Source organism: Haliotis cracherodii, unplaced genomic scaffold (genome assembly GCF_022045235.1).
Source record: "Haliotis cracherodii isolate W230 unplaced genomic scaffold, xgHalCrac1.p SCAF_8, whole genome shotgun sequence".
NCBI lineage: Eukaryota > Metazoa > Mollusca > Gastropoda > Lepetellida > Haliotidae > Haliotis > Haliotis cracherodii.
The window spans coordinates 12,300,475-12,324,544 of record NW_027266341.1 but is presented as its reverse complement, the minus strand read 5'-3'; the positions used below and the strand labels follow the sequence as shown (position 1 = coordinate 12,324,544).

The window sequence follows — 24,070 nt, the reverse complement described above, 5'->3', positions numbered from 1 at the left end:
TTGTCCTCCTTGATCCTACTAACGCTTTTTGAAAGGACAGATAGAATGACGGACGGACCGTACGTTATTATGTTTTCCTAATACTAAATGTAACCCGCAGCCGAGGATAGTTTCTATGTTAATCATTCAATCCTCCTTTCAGTGGTGCACGTTGCGCACATCAATGGCGCCCAAGAGTGACAATAATACTGTAGGTACTCCACGTCAACACAGTGATCCATAGCGTCTCCAACTATAATCCCTATATAAAAATATAGTTATGTCGTCAGGTTTCTCATGAAGGCAAGTATAATGGAATGTTCATAACATGTGATCCTGGTGCACGAACTCAAAGGAGGAAGTGATGAGGTCGACCTGCCGTCGAGCGATGTATATAGTGCCTTCTCACATTGTACAAGTGAATGATCGTCTTTTTCTATAGAATCGCACATTCACAGTTCGTTTTCATGCTTCATGAGCATGCATTGTATAAACTGCCCAGCAAAAGACATATATACCCATGTTTGATGGTGGCTGAAGTTGAAACAAATATGAAATGGTTATTCTATGGTCATGTATTTGATACGTGTATGCTAGTTGTGTTTGGGGCCGTTTGCAATGTTCTGGTCAAATCCAATTTTCAAGTGTATACTTTATTATATACCTATGTTGTTTAGCACTATCCATCACTTGCTTGATAAAGGTGTTAGGATCTACACCGAAACGTCGCACTAATTGTAATAAAGTTGTTCATCCATAGAACTCGTCTTACTTCATCACACCAACTTCTAAATGCCACTCAAAGAAGTTATACTTTATTTTGTCTGACAGTTTACATTTTGCAATGGTATAATCTCCGCACCCACGCTACCGTGTATTCTTTTCCAATGGTTACAGTTGTTAGGACCGACCGTGTTTATTATGTTTTCAGTCAGCGCTACCAAACATACAATTCTGTGAGGAGCCCACAATGCAAACCCACACACCTGATTCAAAACAGTCGGTATGTCCATTGATCTATTTATATATCTGCTTCAGAACCGGAGGACATATTATATATCCGTCGTTGTCGGAAACAGAGTATTATTTTCAGAAAGAAATCCCAGATTCATGTTTAGTAATATGTCCTAATATACTTCTTTGTTATATCTGGACTTCTTGCCTGCTTGCCTGCTTGGTTGCGTGCTTGATTCGTCGATTGCAACATAGTGATCTTAAAGGCGGAGTTTACTCGGGCAAATTGATTGTCCTTGCAAGTTTTATTCAGAGTTCTCTTATGCCATTATTTGCATCCGCTAAGTCACATTCTGTTATCCTAACCAATATAACAGTTACTTACTTGCCTGGTTGCACATACACAGTGTCTTAGTTCACACTATATAGGGCGATTCACACCTGGACTGGAAATGTGAGTAGACAGTGGAGCATACTTCTTTAAGGTAACAAATGAACGCTCCAATGCTATTTTTAAGTCTCACGAACTTTTCCATACACAAGTGCCAACTAGTAGTTACAACACTGGTGTCGTGTGCAGAAAAAGGATTCCGTTGTGACGTTTATAGGTCACATGTTAGTTTTGGTCCTCCAGCCTTTGGGTATCGCTCGACAACGTCCTTCAACGTTACGATTAATCTGATAGTTGTGAAAGAATGGGAGTTATTATTATGACAGTCGTTGCTCTACGACCACCTTATTGAACGCCACCCTGTGTCACACATTGTTACATCACGCCCCGAACTCCGGGGATTGAGTTCTTACCTCTAGGATCGTGTGCTTACCCTTGGGATAGAGTGCCTATCCCGGGGACTGACGTTTTACCCGGGATCGAGTTCTAAATTGGTCTGTTACACTTAGAGTAGGTACAATGGCTACATAAGTCCACAGTAACTAGGCTTCAACACATGATAAAATAATCTTTAAACAATTAGAAACAAACCTTAACTTGTATTTGGTTATCAAAGCTACATGTACATTTGTGATTCAATTACATTAAATAACAAGTTTGGTTCAATAATAACTGTCACACACTCATAAACCAATACTGGAGGGGTTTAGATCGTCCATTTTGGAATACGACACAAGTGTTACTAATTTAGTTCAAAGACAAAATGAACAACCGAGAAAAGATGCAGGAATGCATGTTTGTATATGTCTCCATCCAATGTGGAGGTTAATCACAGCACATACGTATAGTCCCTTGTACATATGTACATATATAATACACACAATCTTGCGAACATTCCGGCTCATGCAGCATGCTGATCCACCAACACTTAATCAATCAGAGACAACTGTCACGGGTACATCCAAGTGGAAGTTTCAATATCAGCATACTGTTTTATGCCTTGCAATTGTAGGTCTCTGTGTCTCCGTGTCGTCCTTAATGAAAGCCGATTTGGATCGTTCGAGTTTAAACCCTAGAGAAGTGACGGATGGGCGAGGAGGGAGTGGACCTTTTTCCTCCCAGTACAGCGCCATCTGCAGCAAGTAGTCCCGCCCTTGTGCGGCCAGATGCTTCACTTTCTCTTCATCGTTAGATTCTGAAAATGAATGTTGATATATTTCATTTTAGATCAACAGCAATGTTGTTTGCTGTTTTATGCCGAAGTTAGCAATATTCCAGTTATATCGCGGCGGCCTGTAAATCTTGGATTCAGACTTAAATGGAACGAGCGTATATACTGCCAAAGGTGGCTTCACAAAGGCAGTTTGATCAATCTCATAGTCGTATTTAATTCTTCGTTTTGGCCAGTCCAATCAATTGTGCATATTGTGACAATCATGCGACACCGTCTGTGTTCGAGGACAGAAATCAACCAAATCACCAAGTTTGACAACCCGAGCCAATTTAGTTAGACCTTACGATAAGCCGAAAAGTAACTTTATTAACCTGGCTCCCATAGGGCGACACGCTTGGAATAGTTCCTGGAATGGTATAGGCTGACAATGTTATTTACAATGACAATTACTCGGTGAAGATCAGGGTCTACAGCAACCTATGCTTGTCGTAAGAGGTGACTAACGGGATTTCGTGGTCAGGTTCACTGCATGTCATCGTATCCTATTTGTGTAGATCGATGCTCATACTGTCAGTCAATGGATTGGTGTATTGCTGGGGTGGCGTTAAACAACACACAAGCAAACGAACTCAAGGGCAATGCGTGAAAACTCGACTGGATAAGTAAATTTAAGGTGTTACCTTCTGCATCTATGATGGTGTCCATGTACTTCTTGTCCCTGTACAGCTCCTCCAGCAGACGGCGTAGTCTGGCGTCGTCCATTGTCATCCCCTTGGGCGCCCGTATTCCCCTACAGTAGCTGGCGTCTCTGTCGGTCAGGTGCCCTGGTTTGTCCGAGGAGCCGTGTCCACGAAGGAAGTTTAGGTAAGAGTGAAACTTTGGTGCGGACACTGTGTACGGTACCGTTGGTTTGCCGTTATTATCATCCGTCGTACTCTGTAATGAGGGCGTGGAATACTGACTGCAGCATGGTAAACAGCAGATATTACCGTTACAGTTGCGTTACGAAAATCGTCGCTTCGTAAAAAAGGGAGCTGTTTTATATTTTCTGTGCAACAGTATTAATTATTTGGTTACCCAGTCAAAAAACAATGATGAAGGTATCAGAAGGACTCTTTTTGGCCTACTAGATCTGCATAATTTAAGAAATAAGCAAATTTAAACCTTAGGAAATGTTATGAATGTTATCAGTGGTATTCATATATGAATGCGATTTAGGCTTCAAACACATGCAGGTTTTGGAAGAATATCAGTAAAGACTAACATGTGCCGAAAAATCATATTCAAGAGTGTTTCAGAAATATTTCTTCTGGTACTTGAACATGAGGAGCAAGCATTATTTTTAAAAATATTTTCGAAAAATGTTAACCCGTTTTAATTGTATTTAAGTAACTTTTTATGCCATAAGTCCAAAACTTGCAAATGTACGAAAGAAAATAAACACTAGCCGTCAGCCTTTCGAACATGTCTGATACGTTTTGTACCAATAGGTTACTCGCAGATTCAAAATTTAACATTTTCAGAGGGCCAAAAAAAGGACACAAATTTTCATTTAACTGATAAATGGGCAGTCGTAAAATAGATAATCATTGATGTTTCTGGGCGTATATATCTCTATCCATAGTGCTTTGTTTATCATACAATATGAGGTTAACGACATACCGAGCCACCATGACCCCAGGCTTCGCGGGCGTGGCCTGTGGAAATAAACACGAACATTTGCAAGCACAATATATTCAAAGTATTTCTAAAGCCTTGATACTCAATGATAAGTGTCATTCATTTTCAAAACCCGGCAATGGCATGACAATCGTCACACACCTGTTGTCTATGTTATCATACATGGTGAACATTAAACACATCCTACATCGTATTTCGCGAAACATTTTCAACACCTCTGTATGTGGCTCTGTAAAGTTGATAAATACCTTGGACTCTTGGAAAATGACCAATCTGTTGACCACGGCCTTTCCTACGATTCAGTGGTGATAATCGGGAATGACCTTCGTCAAGGTCACTATCTCCAGCCTAGGCGAATTGGAAAATGTAGAATCAAATGTCAGAATTCATTTTCCTCAAAAAGGTTCTCTTGAAAACAAATGAATAAAATGTCAGAGCCTCTTTTGGTTAATAATTCTGTTGCTGTCTGCATCTAATACTAGTACTGTTTCCGATCGTATGTAATATTAATGGTTGTTCATTGGCGCTGACTGCTGTTGAACACCGATCCGATGTGTCCATCATCTGACTTTTAACAATGGGAACAGAGAAAGATCGCATTTTTAAAGTTTACCATGGCATACCAGAAAAAAAGTTCGGTCAAATCAATATATAATATAATATAAAACAATGACTACTTGGGTCACTTATGAACAAAAACTCGTTGAAGAACTCGAGCCCCTAAGTTTTCATTATTGCTCAACATGTGGGGTTATAAAGGGGTTCGTGTTGTAGACAGTACCAGCCTATATACACGGGAAAACATTTGTCGTGGCAATAAAGGTGATAAACATAATGATATTACTTCATGATTAAAAGACCAGCACACATCAACAATATTCTCACAAATTATAGGAAAAGAAATAGACCAAAAAAAGTCAAAATGTTCAAATTTAAATAAAAAATTTACAATATTATTAGTAATTTCGTTTTCATGAAATCTGGAAAATGTTTCTGACCTACCTCATTGTCACTCTCTAGCTCCCTTGAATCTTCAGCTGCAATGTAGAAGAAGAAAGTGTTTTGGCTGAAATAGTCAACAAGACAAGTCGAAATCGTGCGATTACTATTTTTCTGCAGTTTTCCAAATGACCTGAGGTAAATGAATAAGCTCCTACTCCCGGCTGACAGCAGTGTTTCAGCTATGGAGACACTGTAGTAGCTTCACCATGACACCGATGGGGGAAATCTAACCCAGATTGGCGCTGTATTGAGGGTACGATTTTAAACACTGGTCTACACCAACTATCTTTTAAATGTAACTAAGGATTTTCACATAACTTCAGGGAACGCTGACAAATCCAAGCACCATACCTGTCAATGCATCCACAATGTGTTTATCCTTAGCTAGTCCTTCTCTGTAAATCGCTGCTTGCTCGGGGTCCATTATGATTGGTCGTCTCTGACCCGGAAGTGACCCTTTACCTACAACCTTCTTGATTGGTGCTAATGCTCCCGGTCTGTTTGGTTGAGTTCCCGGGGCTTGCCTTTGCTTCATTTCCTCAACAAAAATGACCCGACCCTTCTGCAAGAAATCACGACAAAGATACCACTCAGTTCCAGCACTCTCCAAAAGACAGATGTAAACTGTGTTGATTCAACTTCCGATATACAACATACGGATGTACATTAAATGTACATGGTTCCAATGTAATCCTTGGGCTGTGAAACCTCCCCAAAACAATTTACTGAATCAATAGAATTTTGCGTAAGCAAATTACCCGTGGTCAATCATATGATTACGTAAGCCTCGTCAGCACACCTAACTTTATATGGAATATGTCCGATGCGACTTTTTTAAAACTTCCAACTTATTATTATCACAAACACAGGCATATGCAACACATGCATTTGCACATGTTCACCATCAGCCACACCACCCCCACCTACCCCTCAACCCCCCCCCCCCCTCCCCCCCCCCCCCACACACACACACACACAGACCAATCGTTGCTGATGATATTTATATGGTTCAAATGTGATAACTTACACGCAACAACACACCGACTGCGGTGTAAAGATCCATGCAGTCATTACTTTCCATTCAGTTTCAAAGCACATGTTTTTTAATAGTAACAATTCAAAAGTGTTATTTGGAGTAAATAAACGTATAAAAGCTTTTATTATCAGATAAGAAATCACTGATAGAAGCAACTTGATTCCGACTTTATCATGAGCATGTCTTCATGAATGCCTAAAATAGAATGGAAACTAGGTATTCGCGTAAAGGTGAATGTGTCCGGCCCACACCGGTGCCACTCGTCACAAACACATGCAAAGGCAAGTCAATTGTTCACCTAAAAGACGGGTAACATATGGTACAAGTCACAATAATGAAATCAATTGTTCCCATTTGAATGTTGTAGCCCTGAACAAACAACCTTTGAGCAAGAGTCGTATGACGTTCTTTGTAAAGTGTTTGTAGAATACGGGTATTACCTTTCTAGACTCGCTCAGTTTCAGGGCTGATTTCATGTCTTGTGTTTGATCCTCCCCGAACAGTCTCTGAGTGAGGAGTTGACTCACCCGGGCTGTAACCTGCTTCCTGGTCTGGATAAAACGGAACAGATATGACAGGGTGAATACTAGAAACGCAAAAAAAACAACCGGAAACAGATTCTGACCAGAGAGGCAGAAGCATATCTATTGAAATGGAAGCATATTTCATATGAGAAAAGGAGTAATGCAACTGAGGGGGTTATATGAACACATTACACATAACATAAATATCATTACCGTACAGGAGTAATGCAACTGAGGGGGATATATGAACACATTACACGTAACATAAACATCATTACCGTACAGGAGTAATGCAACTGAGGGGGTTATATGAACACATTACACATAACATAAACATCATTACCGTACAGGAGTAATGCAACTGAGGGGGTTATATGAACACATTACACATAACATAAACATCATTACCGTACAGGAGTAATGCAACTGAGGGGGTTATATGAACACGTTACACATAACATAAACATCATTACCGTACAGGAGTAATGCAACTGAGGGGGTTATATGAACACATTACACATAACATAAGCATCATTGCCGTACCGGAGTAATGCAACTGAGGGGGTTATATGAACACGTTGCAGAAAACACAACATCGAACAACGTCGATGTAAACGGGTACATTGCAATCGTTGGTTTGTATGAATGAGAACAGGAATGCAATTAAAATTTACACTCATAGAGTCCTTTATCTACTATGAAGATGTGTCAGTTAGAACTATCAAATTATTGGATTCACGCAAAATTGGAGGTATTACCTATGCAACGAATCACTCGATTACTCTCCCGTTTGGGTTACTACTTGACCACTAAACTCAATGGTTAAATAATAATGTGATCCTAAAATATTGACTGTACTATTTCGCGTTATCTTTTTATGCACGTGCTTGGTACCCCGCGGATGGTTGCTGATGATTTCAACCATATTGCTGATGAAAGCCGTGCATACACGTGTGTAATGCCGACTTCATACTGCAGACCCACAGAGATACCATTCAGAAGTAACATGAATACTCCACTCAGACACAGTATACTGACTCCGAGACGACCAGTTCTTATTTTAGCCCCTTAGTGTAGGTGTCCAGACAGTGTAATAACAAGTACCATCTTTAACGTCGGAGCTCTACCACTAGACCACGCAGGCCGTCCATGATTATTTGAGGACTTAGTACATGTACATTACCTTGTCATCATCGTGCTGTTTGTCGTACTCTGATTTAGATATCCCGTCGTCGTCCTTAAACTTCACCGATGCTTCATCCTTGCCCTAATGACAAACAAAGACACAGTGTATGAATAATCCTCAATAGACATGAGTATCCCAGGTCATTTTATAGTACTGTAACCTCCCTGTGCAATGGCATTACTTTTATGAGCTACATTGTTTCTAACATGTACCTTCTGACGGACCTTGTCTTTGAGCCGGTTTATGGAATTCTTTTTCTCTGTTTCATCTTCAACAGTCACTTCCTGGGTTGATGTTTCCATAGCTGATGACTGCTGTAATAAGTGGATAGTGTCGACACACCGAACATGTTTACAGTGTTAAAGATACATGTTAAACAATCCCCTGTTTTAGGCATATGCGCTAAATGCTTAATGGTAAAATGCATGTTTACCCTTTTGTGAGAATGCTTGGGCCATCCCTGAACACCCGTGTTCCATTCATACTATTTTTACCACTACTTTATTACTCGTGCTCAATGGAATCTGCTTTGGGGGACAATCGAGGGGTTATTCTTCAGCTTTTGGTTTCATATTTACGAACAGCATACTGCCTCTGCCTGTCACCTCTTTATCATGATCTAGTATTGTTTTTCAGGATGAAGATGTATTTGTGTGAACATGTCGACATACCTGTTCATCGCCGGCAGTCTCACTAACAAACTCAATGTCCGGGTATGCTGTTTTGCCGTCTATTTCGGCATCAAGTCGTTCGAATTCCTTTAAAGAGACACGGAGAGGTCATCATTCAAGCATTGTAATTTGGAAATGTATATATACAATCAACTGTCTGTAGACATCAAGGAATGCAATCATAATATTAAGCATATAATTTTTTATCTCTTGATCCCTTAAAAGTCTTCCCCCGTGTGGATGCCGATTTATAATAGCTCTTCAGAAAACTATGGTCTCAGAGGAGACGTATAAAATGAACAGGGGGTGAGGCTCGGCGACCTGGTGTGCCATCGTACCCCAATGGCATGAATCATAGCTCATAATATAATCCCTTTGATTGTTTGGACCATATACGATCATGTATTGGATATTAGTACTGAATTACCATATTATACTGGATATTATACTGAAATATTCCTATGCGCGGCGTTCGTAAAGGCGCAAAAAATATTGTTACAAGACACACAGCATTATACTAACAACAAGTCAACTAAATCAAACTTACAAATATTTCTCTAGCTGTCTGTTTCGCCCTCTCCTCGTCCCAGAATCCCTCGTCCTCTAGCACGCCCTCTAGCCGCTTCTTCTTCATGTACTGCGCCATGAACTGATCCCTCTCCGGGCCGTCCACATCTTTTCCCTCCTCCCCCTCCTCCTCTTCCGTAGGCTCCTGCACCTTCTTCTGCTTGAGTCGGGCCAGTCTCTTGAAGTTGCCAGGTTTCTTGCTGCCCCGATGTTCATCTCTTCCCGTCTTCTTTTCATACATGAGTCTGGTGACCATAGGGCCTTGGCGGGGTTGTGCCAGTTCAAGCTGCAGCGAAAGTCAGCAGAGCGATACATATAGTTGTAAAAGGACTTTTGGTCAAAGGATAAAAACTTATTGCGGGTCTCAGTCGTTTAAGGAGCTGTAATTAGCAAATCCTGACGTCTCAGAAACCTTTCGTCGTGGTTTGAATACCAGATTCGCCCTGATTATATGTCCAGGTTAGTCAGCAACATAGCTGCGTTCGTGGTTTCAAAGTGGTAAACGTTCAAGACATAAATCACCTCGGGCTTACTTAAACGGATCTGTAACCACTCACGAAAACATAATTGTACTATGGGACCGAGGCCTTTGAGTATGGAATAAAATTCATCCTTATTCAATCTCCGAGAACGATACTGTTAGTTATACCGACCATCATGTCATCCCTCTCCTTCTTCCGACGAAGCCTCGCGAGATGAATCTCTGCTCTGACCGGATCGACCTCCCATGATTCAATGCTCTCTTCAGAGCATGTGGACCAATAGTCACTCTCAACCAACTCCTTCACCTGGCCATAGAGAGGCATACAAATAGAATTAAGATGAAAATAATATTATGATAATACATATGTTATAAACATGTTAATATAACCACTTACAGGTCTGCACAAGCTTTATTAAAGTATAACTTTAATAAATATTTTCATCCCCTCTTGTAGTGGTGGTGTACCTTCTTTCCATTTGGAAGCTTCCTCTCTTTGATGTACTTCCTCGTCTTCTTCCCTCGTCTCTTCTTCACCTGTCGGCCGTCCTCAGTTACTGTGTAAATCTGGAAAAGGCATGTATATAGAACATTAACTGTTGGCGAGGAAACATTCTTTCTATTTAAAGGTGTAGCAAATATAACTGATCATCTCATTTTGTCAAATAGAGGCACAACTCAACACGACCCGTGAAGATCCGAGTTACAAATGGTCTTCAGCAAGTCATGCTTGTCATAGGAGGCGATAACCTTGTCCGGGTGGTCAGGCTTGCTGATGTGGTTTATGCATGTCGTCGTATCTCATTTACCTAGATGGACGCTCATGATGTCAATCACTAACTTATCTGGTCCAGACTCGATTATTTACTTACCGCATTCGTATAGCTGGAATATGACTGAATGCGGCTTCCACACACAACCGCATCTCATTTAAAACCTAAAACAAATACCTGCGTTTACGTACCGTTTCGTCACCAGAATCATCTGAGTCCAGAGGTATCTCTTCCTGAAAGATGCAATGAAAGCACACCTTACCACAATGTCCTACGTCCACATGTGTACAGCTGTGTGTGGCTGCTTGTACCAGCCGATTTATAGTGCTAGCTCACTGAGATACCATGCCGCAGTTTAACATGATACCCCACTCAGACACAGTCCTTGTTATAGCCCCTTAATGCCAAGCGCCAGACAGGGTAACAACAAGTACCATCTTTTAACGTCTTTTGGTATGACGCGGCCGGTAATCGAATTCCAGACCTTCAGCTCTCCGGGCGGACGCTCTACCACAAGACCACGGAGGCGGTCTTATTGTTTTCAGGAGATCCAGCATTGCCAACAACTATATTTTGGGATTAAACCTGAGGTAAATTGTTTACCAGTACATCCTCGTACTTAAAATATCAAATGATCAACCCCTAAGCTAACGATCCAATGGATTTCACTGAGCAGATCAGGTCCCACATGGTTGCGTCTAAAGTAAACAGAAATGGCGATCCTGTCAAGATGTGCTGCCTAATTGTATGTCATCGAACCATGATGTTGTTCATGCTACGAAGCACTGGTTTGTCTGGTCCAGACTTGATTCTCCAATGCCATTATATAAACCTGATATGTCTGACCGAGTTGTGACACTACCCTCCCTTCCTCGTCTGCGCTTAAATGAAACTCAACATGTGAGCAGTGTTACATTGGGTTGTACCTCTCGAATAAGGTTGCCCTTTTCGTCGTAGATCTTCCTGAATTTCTTTCCTAATTTCTTGGGTGTGGAGGGTCTCATCTTCCTCTTGAAGATGGGATTGTCATCTGTTTCCTCCAAGGTGGTGTTGGACTGTGTGCTGTAGCAGGAGTCCGAGTCGCTGTCCAGGTCGCTGACAGGGAGGCCTCCTGTAACACCACATGTGTCTCGGGCAATACAATCAGTGAAGGCTTGCCGTCACTCAACGAAGAAGTTTCATACATTATCAGACCATAAACTCAAGCCTATAACAAATGTACATTTTACAATATATTTTCACGTCAATACTTGGAAACAGAACAAAATACTATTATCCCTTTAGATTATTATATGAATCTGGACAGAGTAGACAAATAATTGTTGTGAATATGTGAGAATCTAGAGAGTAGTGACATATTTGTAGTTCTTAGGTGAGAATATTGACACAGTACATTACTTGTGCTGGTTAGATGATTTGTTTATTTGATTCTTTGTTTGTTTAACACCGCAATATTCCTTCTATATGACGTCGGTATGTAAATGATCCGATCACAATACACTGAATGACATCATGAGCATCCATCTACGCAATTTCGATACGATGACATGCTGGACCAAGTCTGACCACCCGATCCTGTAAGGCGCTTCATACGACAAGCATGGGTTGCTGAAGATCAATTCTAACCCGGAATTTCACGGGAGGTGAGAATCTAGAGTGTGACGACATATACGTTTTTGGTCATGTGGGAACATAGACACAATAGACCTTGTATTGGCAATCTAGACAGAGTAAACATCTCATTGTGTTGGTTCGGTGAGAACCTACACAGTGTACCAGACACATACTTCGTATTCTATCCTGTCTCTCAAGTCTCCGTCTTCTTCTCTCTTCTCTCCTCATAGCTCGTCTCTCCAATCTTTTCTTCTCTTCTTCCTTCTTCTTTCTCCTCTTGCAGATGATGAATATGACGATGGCAGTGATGATGATAATGATGATCATAATGGCCACAACAGCCCCGATGATGGATAAAGCTGTGGCACTAAGTGTGCCATCACCAGGCACTGGAGCTGCAACATAACACAATATGCTATAACAGTGCTACATTATTACTTAATTACACATGTCACATATTTTAGTTTGACATTAACGCTTATACTCTGAATATTTTTGACGAAGCGTTCAAATGTTTACGAGTTAGAGTTGAGACAAATGGATTTAGAACACATTGAGATATCACTCACCTGAGACATATGGTGCTTAATAAATGAAAACGTCTCAACAAATCCTTACCTTAAAATATACGTTACATCTACCTCTAAAAAAGCCACAGAGATAACACCTGATCTATATGGGCAGTAATGGTGATACCATCAAGACTGCAAGCGTGGTTGTCATGATCGACGTGAGTCTACTTACGACAGGTTTCTGAAAAGGAAACAATACGGTGATAAGACAGTATAACATTTATATGTATAATAAAATATATAAAAATAGACTTGACTGGGTACTCGTATCTACAACATTTCGTAGCCCGTAACACTGTCGAAGTGCAGATGTTAATACCACCAAGCCATCACTGTTTTTCTCAGGTAAGCCTGTCTGATGTGTATTCATTTGATGAAAAAATTACTACAACCGAGATGCGGGGGGCACGGGTGGCCCAGTCGTCTTAGGCGCCGCGATTCGCCGTGCAGTGTTGCGTCCCTTGGGCAGGCCAGAAACCTATGATTGTGGGTTCGAATCCCGGTTCGCCCCGATTGTGTTTCTAGGTTTGCAGGCACCATACCCGTGCTCGTGGGTTTCACCGAAGTGGTAAACGTCTGAGACCTGCATCACTTCGGTCTTTCCTCCCACATTAAGCTGACACGCCGTGATATAACTAGGATTACTGTAAAAAGCGGCGTTAAACCCAAATCACTCACTCACTCAACCGAGCTGCACATACAGTAAGTGTGTGAGTTGGGTTTACACCACTGTGAACAGTATTTCAGTTATATCGCGGCGTGTCATCTTAATGTGGGAGGAAAACCCTAACTGATGCAGGTATCAGGCGTCTTCCACTTTGGTGAAATGCCCAAGCACGGGTATGGTGCTGACAAACCTAGAAACATGAACGGGGCGATCCGGGATTCGATCCTACGATCATAGGTTTCTGGAAACGCAAGGCAAATTGCGGCTTTAGGTGATTGGGCCACCCGGGCCCCCATGTATATAAAGTTGTGAAATCAAAAATATATAATGTTTAAAAAATACCATGTTGTTATATATCCTTTGTGAAACGTGTCGGCATTCGTCTGGCTAGTTATTTAAGGTCATGACACTAATACTTCACCTTTTCCAAATGTGAAAGCTTCACCCCCTGTTGCAGTGGTGGAGGATTGACTCTCGTCGCATTGCAGAGGTCGTTGTGAGAAGCTGACGGTCGATACAGATGTAGATTCCTTCACAACCTGAAAATATACAATTTGCATTAATGGGTTGTTATCAACAAATACAGGTTTAATCCTCATATTAACGGATATAAAACCTAAAAACACCAAACTTTAATATTTTGCATTGAACTATAGTAACGCGGAGAGTAGTTTTTGTCGTCATCCGTCCAAAACAGTCCATGGGAGTTACGTCCCTTGGTTTTTAAAAAAGTCATAAAATGGCGGCTTCGTCAATGTCATTCATTTGAAATAGAAGTTGCACCCAGAAAAGCTAGAATTGGAAAGAATTCCAGACCCGGTTGATACTGAAAATGTATTAATATAAATGTTGTGTGTACTTTGGGTGCGTGTTTGAGTCATACTAAGGCTAGATCAGCTGCTGAAGACGGGGAGTACAGCTTGAGGCGGTGCGGTTTGAATTCCCGATACATGTTGGCCTACAAGACGCTGTGGAGCTGAATGATTTCTTTTGGCAGGTAGAGCAGTCTCAAGATTAGTTGTGGCTGATTTCGGTGATCAGACATATAATGATCTGTCTGCCTTCAAAGTCTGCATCATTCATAGCCTGAATCGTATGGTGATACCGTCCCTATTTGACGTTATTTGTCGACACTGAGGAATTTCTCTAAAGAAGTTCTGTATGTCTCCGCTCGATCGACAACGTAAAACAATCACGCGACATACTGACGTTCATCGGGAAGACGAATCGGATGTATTAATTCTCAAATTCGTCCTCATTCAACATTATATTGTCACTGTGAGTGAGTGAGTTTTGTTTAAAGCCGTTTCAAGCCGGTGAGCTTGATGTTGGAAAAACCCCGAGATGATGCAAATTTGAGATAAAATAATCATAAATAGGGAAAACCGGGATTCGAACCTTCGAACACAGGTTTCTGTCAGTTGTAAGAGACGCAACCCAGCAGTGGCATCCTAGACGAATGTTTCACCGTTACCCTTTCAGCGGGGTCTCAGATTTGAATTTATTACATCAGCGAATCGTCATTCATTCTCAACAAGCATGGTTTAGTGATTACGTAATGTGCAATGTGAATGAAGCGGTTTGCTATATCTGTTTCAATTGTACGTGATGTGCACAAAGGTTTGGTATAACGTGGCACTTACAATACAAATAAAGCGCTGTGTTAAGTCCGGGTTGATGAGCGTGACGTAGGATCGGCTGTTGGTTGTATCTGTTCTGTTCATCAAACATCTCACCGGGTTTGTTGCTGGGACAAAAATGAAACGTTAAGCTTATTCGCATGAAGCAATTCTCTAATGTATTGATTTAACAAACAACCTGGCAGCTGAATAACTTTAACACTGTTAACTTCACGTGGACAAATAACGCGCACCAAAATGGTACCAATCAAGTACACCTAACTTAGTCCAGTATATATATATATATATATATACAATATACATGTGGCTTAAGATTATGCCTTGGCACAATGATAGTTTATTATGTGAGCAATGTCTTCAGTGGTGGAGCCACTTTATTTTCTTTTTCCGTCGGCCATGGCGGCCATTTTCCAATATTTCTGTCCTTTACAGTCAAAGGTATCCTTGATATACTAGTATCTCAACAACTATATCTATACCTACCATAGTATAACGGTGCAGAGCAACCGGTGCAGCTACATGTGGTGCTGTCGCCCTTCTGCAAAGACGTGGAGCTACTGCAGCCGGTCAGTGACGCTGGACATGCATTGGTCGGGCTTGTGACCGTCAGGAGACCCTGCAGCTCCCCCGGGCAGGCCACGCCCACGCTGCCGAGAGCAGCTGTAGATGGGAATCAAGTTAGGGAACGCAGCGTGTTTGTGTACCATCGTTACACTAATAATAAATAGTACCTGCCCTTGTACAGATACTGAAAATGTGAGACACTCTACTGTAAAACCTGACATTGTACCAACACTGATATATTAAGGTGTTATTTTGTTCTTTTCTTACAACGTTTCTATTGGAGGAAATGCGAAAAAGATCAATCCACGTTCCGTTGAGTTTCGATTCACATACAGTAAACTACGGCTACAACGAACAGGCTTATAACGAACTGACGGATATAACGAACTGTATATTCTGGTCCCGCCCATTTGTTGTATATGCGTTGTATATACGCTTATAACGAACTACGGTTATTACGAACTAAGAAAAGGGGTCCCTTTGAGTTCGTTATAACCGTAGTTTACTGTAACTGTAACAGCTATTTTGCCTTCTATACCAATGGAATCTGTTTCTGTGGCTTATTGAGACTTATTATTCTCTGGCGTTGACGTGTTTTGTATTGCTAATGAAAATCACTTTTCGAAATTGAGAAATATTTTCAAGTATCTCAAGCTACAAATTTTATGTAGATAGATTCGATGAAGTCCAATACTTCTTTCCCTCATACAGTTTATTTAGAAGAGTTTATCCTTCTGAATACTTGTCTGTCTAACGGGTTATCTTTTAAAAGGAAGGAGGTTCCGGCAAATTTGTAGTCCTCGGAAATGTGAATCTAGTCCTCAAACATGACCGTGTGTGCCTGCTGGTTTAACACCTATGATGTGTATCAGTTTAACGATAACCGAATGATAACCGAAATTAGACACAATGTCTTAATTCGATTCGGCCATTAATTACAAACACAAGACCAAGGCAAAAATGGACACCAGACCTCAGAGCAAAATCCTTCATCATGTAAATAGCCATGCAACGTTTGAAACAATAGGAATAATCGACAGCTACCTTCTCTGACGAAGACGTGGTATCTGTGTACAGGGTAGGGCGTGGCGAGGTCACACACGTTGGTGAGGTAATCAGCACTTAAAGCCGTCGCGGTGATGTACTTCATCAGGAATGGAGCTGTCGCCGGGCCTTGAAGAAATCATTGAATAGTTCATATTTGTTTGTTGTTTATCATCCAAAACGGAGACATCGCTTGGATGAGATCAATCAATTTCTACAGTGTAGATATCGCTGCAATGAAAAGTCATCACAATGCTTTGCAGACCATTGTGACGTCATCGGTTACCATGACGTCACAATCAAACACTCGTTGATAAAAGTGGAAAAAACTCCTCGGCAATCCTCAGAGTTTTTTCACTTTTATCAACTCGTGTTGATATATTTGATATCAAAAGACACTCGGGTGAGATTTTCTATTTAACGGTAAACTCAACAAGATTCCACCTATATATGACGATAACCTCTAAATACCCGTGCATGTAGCAGACAAATCGGAAATATTTTGAGCAACGAACCACCGGGGCTATATGACGATAGCCTTTAAGTGAGCTAAACCAGAAATATAATGAGCATCGCTCCCCATCGATACGTAGAATAGGGTACGTACTTGCTATAGGGGGTAACCTAGGCACTGAGTAATGCATAGCTGGTTGTGAAGACTAGAGTGGGCAAACTGCCTTACACTAAATGTGTATGTATCACCAATTTACACCTCTTAGAATCATCTGCGGATGTCTGAATAATGTGAGTGACAGAGAGTAACTTCGATACATTCCATCATACTATAAATTCGTTGAGAAAAAAAATATTGGTGAATATTTATAAATATCTTCAAATCATTTCTGGTAGGAACAGAAATTGTTATTGTGACACAAACTAATCCTTATGCTGAAATATTGTTTTTGTATGTGATAAAAGATATACAAAGTCATGTATTTTACACATATTGATTATAGTGCTCATGGTTAATAGATACGTATTTCATTTCATATTACCTTTGCATGCAAACATGTCATACTTTTGAACAGATGTCATGAGTATTACCTGTGACTGTGGCTTGAACGAATGTGGCGATGTTTCCTGTTGTTTCCCCGGAAATGAAGTGAAGGCAGGTGAAGGCGTGTTGGACACCGCCAGCCTCTGCCGAGCCTTGGCTGCTCCTGTTTTAGACACAAACCGCACATACTGACTGGATTTCATTACTTTAAACATGGTAAGACATACGTGATGATGCTTGCTTGGATGATCATTATCTTTTACCAATTATTTCCTGATGTGATAATGAAGAAGTAGCATATGCGCGAAGTGAGTTAGGAAATCAGGTTTTATACCACTGCCAGCAGTGTCATAGCTTTGTCACACCTTACGTTAAGTCCTGTCTAGTGGTTGGTGACAAGAGTAAGTGAGTGAAGGAGTTGGGTTTAACGCATCTTAGAATAGTATTCCAGGCATATCATGGCGAGTCAGCTTAATGTTGGAGGAATGCCCGAAGTGATGCAGGTCTCAAAAACCCTATGGGGGTATGGTCCTGACAAATCTAGGAACATAATAGCTGCGAACTGGAATTCAAACCAATAATCATAGGCTTCTGATTTCAGGCTTCCCAAGGGACGCAACTCTTCAAAGCGAATTGCGGCGCCTTAAACGACTAAAACAACAGCGCACATGTTGATAACAATCAATGCGATATAATAGCAGACATTATTTATTCCACAAGATCTCAGACTGGGGATGTGACTGTAGTGTAGCAGTCAACGTCACCATCTGCATGGGAGTAAATTAGATATCGTGATTATTCGGAATAGAATTGGCCTTCAGCAACCCATGCTTGCCGCAAAAGGCGACTATGCTTGTCGTAAGCGGCGACTAACGGGATCGTGTAGTCAGGGTCGCTGAGTTGGTTGATACATGTCATCGTATCCCAATTGCGTTGATCGATGCTCATGATGTCGATCATTGGATTGTCTGGTCCAGACTCGATTATTTACAGACTGCCGTCATATAGCTGGAATATTGCTGTGTGTGGCGTTAAACAACAAACAAACAAAACATAGATATCAACAACAGGAGGTAGCAAGGCAGTAGTGCTTACTGTATAACATATCTGTTGCCGTCGGTAGCAATGCAGTTGTAACTTGTTGTCAGGACGATCTGAAGTAGAGGACCTCCTTCAAATGTAAAACCTAGGACACTTGAGCCTTGAAAACTCAGCTTCTCGTTACTTCTGGACATGTACCAGTTACCTTGTATAGGGAAGTCACACTGACAATCTGTAAAAAGAGGCATCAACTATGTCAATTTCCAGGATCGTGCAAGTTACATGGCTGCTTCGAAATACTAGTAAAAATGAATTAGTGAGTGAGTTTGGCTCAACAGTTTTGAGCAGTATGTAATGTCACGGTGTGTTAATGTGAAAGGAAAACGCAAACTGTAGACGTCTACCAGTTGTTGAAGCCAACGAGCACTGGTATGTTGCTGACAAGCCAGAATGCAGATGTCTTGATGAAAACATTCATGAATTGAAACATCACATCCTAGGACAGTCTCTTCAAAATCTATTTGCGGTTGCAATATAATGTTTCCTAGGATGGATATATTTGCATCTTTGTTTATCAAGAAATTGAGTGTAAATAGTGTGATATATATTTCAATATGCTCGTCTGAAAGGGTTAAAGATTGGAGTCATATTTTTGTCCAGAAAATGATTATATAACGCTTTGAATGTCTTTGTGACAGTTTATAAATCAGAGAAAACAATTCTTCTCGGTTTTTGTTGAGAATGTAGACTCTACGGCTCCCTCCCCCGAGGAAGTCCAACCGAAAAATACACATGAAACACAAATACCAGACATCTTGTGCCAAGAAAAGTGTTGACATCACCTACCTGATTCCAGAACAAAGAGGAGAATGCTCCACAAGACTCCAAGACACGTTTGCATCTTCATCTTCAGTATCCTGTCATGTTCAGAAGAACATGTTAATGGCCCTCCAGGATCAGCCACAATTAAGAGGCTACACACCTACGACAAACTTCCCTTCTAGGTTAAAAGTCACAACACCCCTCTATCACATAATGTATCTCCGACAACGACCTATAACATTGTACTAACCCCACGTTTAACGTTGTGTATGACTGTGAACTGTGTATCACCAATAGAGAGACATATGCATGCGAGGTGTTTGTGAAGAAGACCTTGTGTGTCAAAAGAGAGCCTCACGGGCAGATATGTAAGGAGGCTTAACTGCTATTGACGACCCTATTTCAAATTAATGTTGGTGGTTTATTGTGTGAATGAAAGCATTAGTATTTAGGGTCCGGCATGCTCGTATTGCATAGTGGAAGCAACTCTTGAACCGACATAGAAGGTCATAATGCATTGAGATCTTTTGGTCTTGTTGAAAACATGGTAATATAATCTTTCAACTGGGAAGTACAAACTGATCCACACACGTGTTTAAAGATATTGACTGCAACACGTTTAGTAATATTTCACACTTTTGTTTTGTGAAAAGGTTTATATGTTAATAAGAAAACACGCCTCGCGATTTTGGTTAATATTAGGGAGAGGGAGCCTTTAAATCCTGAGGATCTACATTCTCAACCCAAAGGGAAGAATTATTTTCTTTGGCTTATAAACCGTCACAAAGAAAGTTTAGCTCTTAATTGCAAACTCAAAACACGGCAATTTGGCCGCCACGTTTAACTTAAGCTTCAGGTATACGGATGATCTGGTGTAATTTAATAATGGTCAAATAGCCAGTAAATAAAGGAGACCAGTAAAACCGTCATATCTTTGTCATATGTAGATCTACCCGTTATCTATCCGGGTTAGAGTTGGCCTTCAGCAAGCCATGTTTGCTTTAAGAGGCGGCAAACGGGATCGGGTGGTCAGGCTCGCTGACTTGGTTGATGCATGTCATCCTATCCCAATTGCGTAGATCGATGTTCATGATGTCAATAACTGGATTGTCTGGTCCAGATTCGATTATTTACAGTCCACCGTCGTATAGTGTGTTTCAATGGTTTTAATGTTTCAAGGTTTGTCAGCATCATACCCGTGCTCGTGGGTTTCGCCAAACTGGTAGACGTCTGAGTCCTGCATCACTCCGGGCTTTCCTCTCTCATGAAGCTGACACGCCGTGACATAACCGGAATACTGCTCAAAGCGGCGTTAAACCCAACTCACTCACTTTCACTCTGACAGTAGGAGGCGTACAATAGTTTTTTTTATACCCACAACATAATTATTTGTAGAACATCCAGCATGTTCAGCGAAGGATTATATTTATTAATATCTGAGGATATGTTTGTCCCCCGTTTGCTTTGTTACTTCCAGTCCATAACCTCCCTCATCTACCGACCCGTGAAGACTCCGGGGGAAAATAGGTCTTCAGCAACCCATGCTTGCCGTAAAAGGCGACTAACGGGATCCGGTGGTCAGGCTCGCTGACTTGGTTGATGCATGTCATCGATCCCAATTGCGTGGCTCGATGCTCATGATACGTCGGCCCATCGACATCATAGACAGTGACGACGTGCCCATTGAAGCAACACACAAGCAGCAGTTAGTGATGTAGATGACTTTCTGCTGAACGTATATGTTACAATACTTCGACTGAGTGAGAATGATTTTACGCTGCTTTTAGCAATATACCAGCAAAATCACGGTAGAAATGGCATTGACACATTGTACCCATGTTGGGAATCGAACCTAATGAATACTTTAACCACTATGCTGTCCTACCGCCCTACTATACTTCGAAAAAGGGATGTATGTGCGCTTTGTGTCTAGAATATAATCTGAAATGTTTTCTTTAAACACGCACACATACAAATGAATTAGGTTAGTGAATGTATAAATGAATAAGACGATAGACGTGTTTAAATACGCATTCTCGAATAAACGTTGCTCTAGAATACATTACTTATGCACTGAACGCGTAGTTTATCTGAGTCAACAGTGCGACCAACATGTCTCTAACATATGTCAGTGGCAGGAGTGAGTCAGTTGTCTCAGGCGCCACAGTTTGCTTTGCGGAGTTACATCCCTTGTATATCGACTGTCAGGATCGGCCAGTCTCACAATTGTGATCTTTGATCAGTCAGCAACGTACAAGTTCTGTTGGGTCTACTTCAAGATGGACATGCTTCAAGATGGATATATGGCACAATTTGACAACGAAAACACACATGCGGTATGTCGCCAAAATGTCACTGAAATGGTTAAGTAACATTAAAACAATTACTTACTGTAATAACGTATTATAGTAGGTATAACAGAGTTATAGACTTTACAGATTGAACGTGGCATCTAACAAAGAAATCAGGTATGATGAAGTGAGTGAGTGACTTTGGTTTAACGCCGCTATGAATAGTACATTAGTTTCATCAGTCCTTGTCAGTTTGATGTGGAAGGAAAGCTCAAATAGGTACCCGTCCTTTATCACTTTGGTGAACGAGCTTTGGTTTGGTGGTATCAAACCTAGAATTATAGTCAGGGCGAATCTGGGATTCGACGCACGTTCATAGGTTTATTGGTACGCGTAAGGGAAGAAACTCTGCACAATGAATTACGACGTCCTAGACGTCTGGGCCACCAGTGCCGTCTTTTATAGTTACGAGATAACGGTGATACCAGTTTTTTAATGCATCATCGGGTAGTGCCTAGCATACTAATATATAAATACCGAATATATACCGGATTCTTAAGAATAGGACTTCAAACAATTTGAACAATTATAATTAGCAGCATGAAACCATGCAATGTGAAAAAGCGACAAAACCCTTTCCGTATTCATACTAAATCTCAACTAAAAGCAGAGTCGATCATCCGATTTCGACTATATCATCAACGTGTGTCAATCGTTCATCTGAAAAGACAGCCACGGCACAAGTCCAAATAGGGAATTGCATCGGAGATTTTTTTTGGTCACTGATGCGCCAAATTTGGAAATGTCCTCCATATGTTTACCAAAAAGCTTTTTGAAAGCCTTACTGAGACCGTGCATGTTGTAACCCTGATCAAGCGCCTTCTGAGCAAGAGTCGTATGAATCTGTTTGAAATCTTGGAAGAAAGGGCATGCTCGATTGTACCACAAAAGTTGTCACATGCAGATAACAAAGACTGAAGCTGCTAGAAAAGGGAAAGTATACTACTGGAAAATCTTGTGGAGAGTGTTTTGTCACTCTGAGTTTTCATGCATAGATCTAAATGTGAAACAGATTGGGCGGTCTATCTGGTCTCCTTTATTTCTAGTTCAGGTGGGTAAATCAGTGGACGGGAATTGGCTATTTGATGGTTAGTGAACGAAATCAGATCATCCATATCCCTCAAGCTGAAGTTGAACTTCTTGGCAACAAAATACCTTGTTTTGAGCAGAAATTCCAATATGCATAAAAACAGATCAACAAGAAGGGGGGCACAATTGGTGCCCACGGGGATGCCTTCTTGCCTAAATGTCCTACCCCACAACTTTACATGGATGTTATCAATGAGGAGGTCCAGCATTTCACATATTGTTTTCTCAGTAAACTTCAGATATCATTTTGCTTTCACTTTTAACAAATTGACCAGAGCCTCTGAAGAAGGATGTGTAACTATGTATGTGGTCACCACATTTTGTAAGAAATTCCCGAAAGAATGAAGTTTTCCCCAAAGTTTGTCATGTGAGAAAGTGGTGTGCAAAGTTGGAAAAGTAAATGTTTTCACAGGATTGAACGTGGTTCTTTTTTGAGATTATAAAAAGTCAAGCAAATCCTTTGAAAGTTTGAGAATCCACATGGTAATAATCCCAGTTGTCTCAAAATCTTTTTGAATATAACGAAACTCCTTCTTTGATTGTATGAGGAAATGGTTAATCGTTGAGACCGGGATTTGAAGGTGCATTGGTGGACAGCAATATATCTCTCATTGTACGGATTGTTATGGAGCTTTGGAATTCAGCACGAAAGAGGAATGAAGATGTCCTCAGGTTTTAGAGTCAATTGATTGAACTGATGCAGGTTGTGGCAGATTTCTTTCTTAGTTATAATTATCGCATTATTTTATATGTCACTTATACCAAGTTATTTGATAAAATAATTAATGTAGCGATGCATACATATTATGGTTATGTTCTAAGGCCTTGTTAGTGGCAACAACTAGAGACTTTTCATGAAGGATAGCCAGACTTTGGATGACAGCTTGGTGGGACAGAATGGGTTTGTTCCATTTCTGTTTCCTCTTCTTCAGTTTGTGCATTCTTCCAATGACAACATCCCGCACAGATTTAACCTACACTATACCATGATGAACAATTTCCTGTGATTGAACAATCTGGATGAATGGTGTTCATATAGGAAATTAAATTGTTGGTGGTTCCTGAAATTTGAAATATTGTGCCACATTTAGGGAAAATGAAAATGGAAATGTCTGCAATTGTTACTGTAACTATTCAGAATGTTACTGTCGGAGAAGAGTAAATGTAAGGCATCAATTCCAATACGTCCTTGGGATAATTTATATGTATTAGTTATTATCGTTTTAATACAAATCGATAATCCATGATTAT

General features: G+C 40.8%; 1 protein-coding gene across 1 annotated transcript; it reads right to left on the bottom strand.

Moving 5' to 3' along the window:
* Nucleotides 1-2,304: 2,304 nt before the first annotated feature.
* On the bottom strand, nt 2,305-23,760 carry LOC139450805 (uncharacterized). Its single transcript, XM_071232643.1, has 25 exons — nt 23,621-23,760; nt 19,404-19,474; nt 18,612-18,789; nt 17,564-17,679; nt 16,520-16,648; nt 15,395-15,571; nt 14,915-15,018; nt 13,693-13,810; nt 12,777-12,785; nt 12,206-12,427; nt 11,345-11,529; nt 10,610-10,651; nt 10,114-10,212; nt 9,818-9,952; nt 9,145-9,450; nt 8,598-8,684; nt 8,139-8,240; nt 7,924-8,007; nt 6,657-6,767; nt 5,532-5,742; nt 5,181-5,215; nt 4,427-4,526; nt 4,161-4,195; nt 3,179-3,434; nt 2,305-2,519 (listed from the first exon to the last, which is right to left on the bottom strand). Exons 1-25 carry the CDS (start codon nt 23,758-23,760, stop codon nt 2,305-2,307), a joined length of 3,267 nt encoding a protein of 1,088 aa, XP_071088744.1.
* Nucleotides 23,761-24,070: the final 310 nt, after the last annotated feature.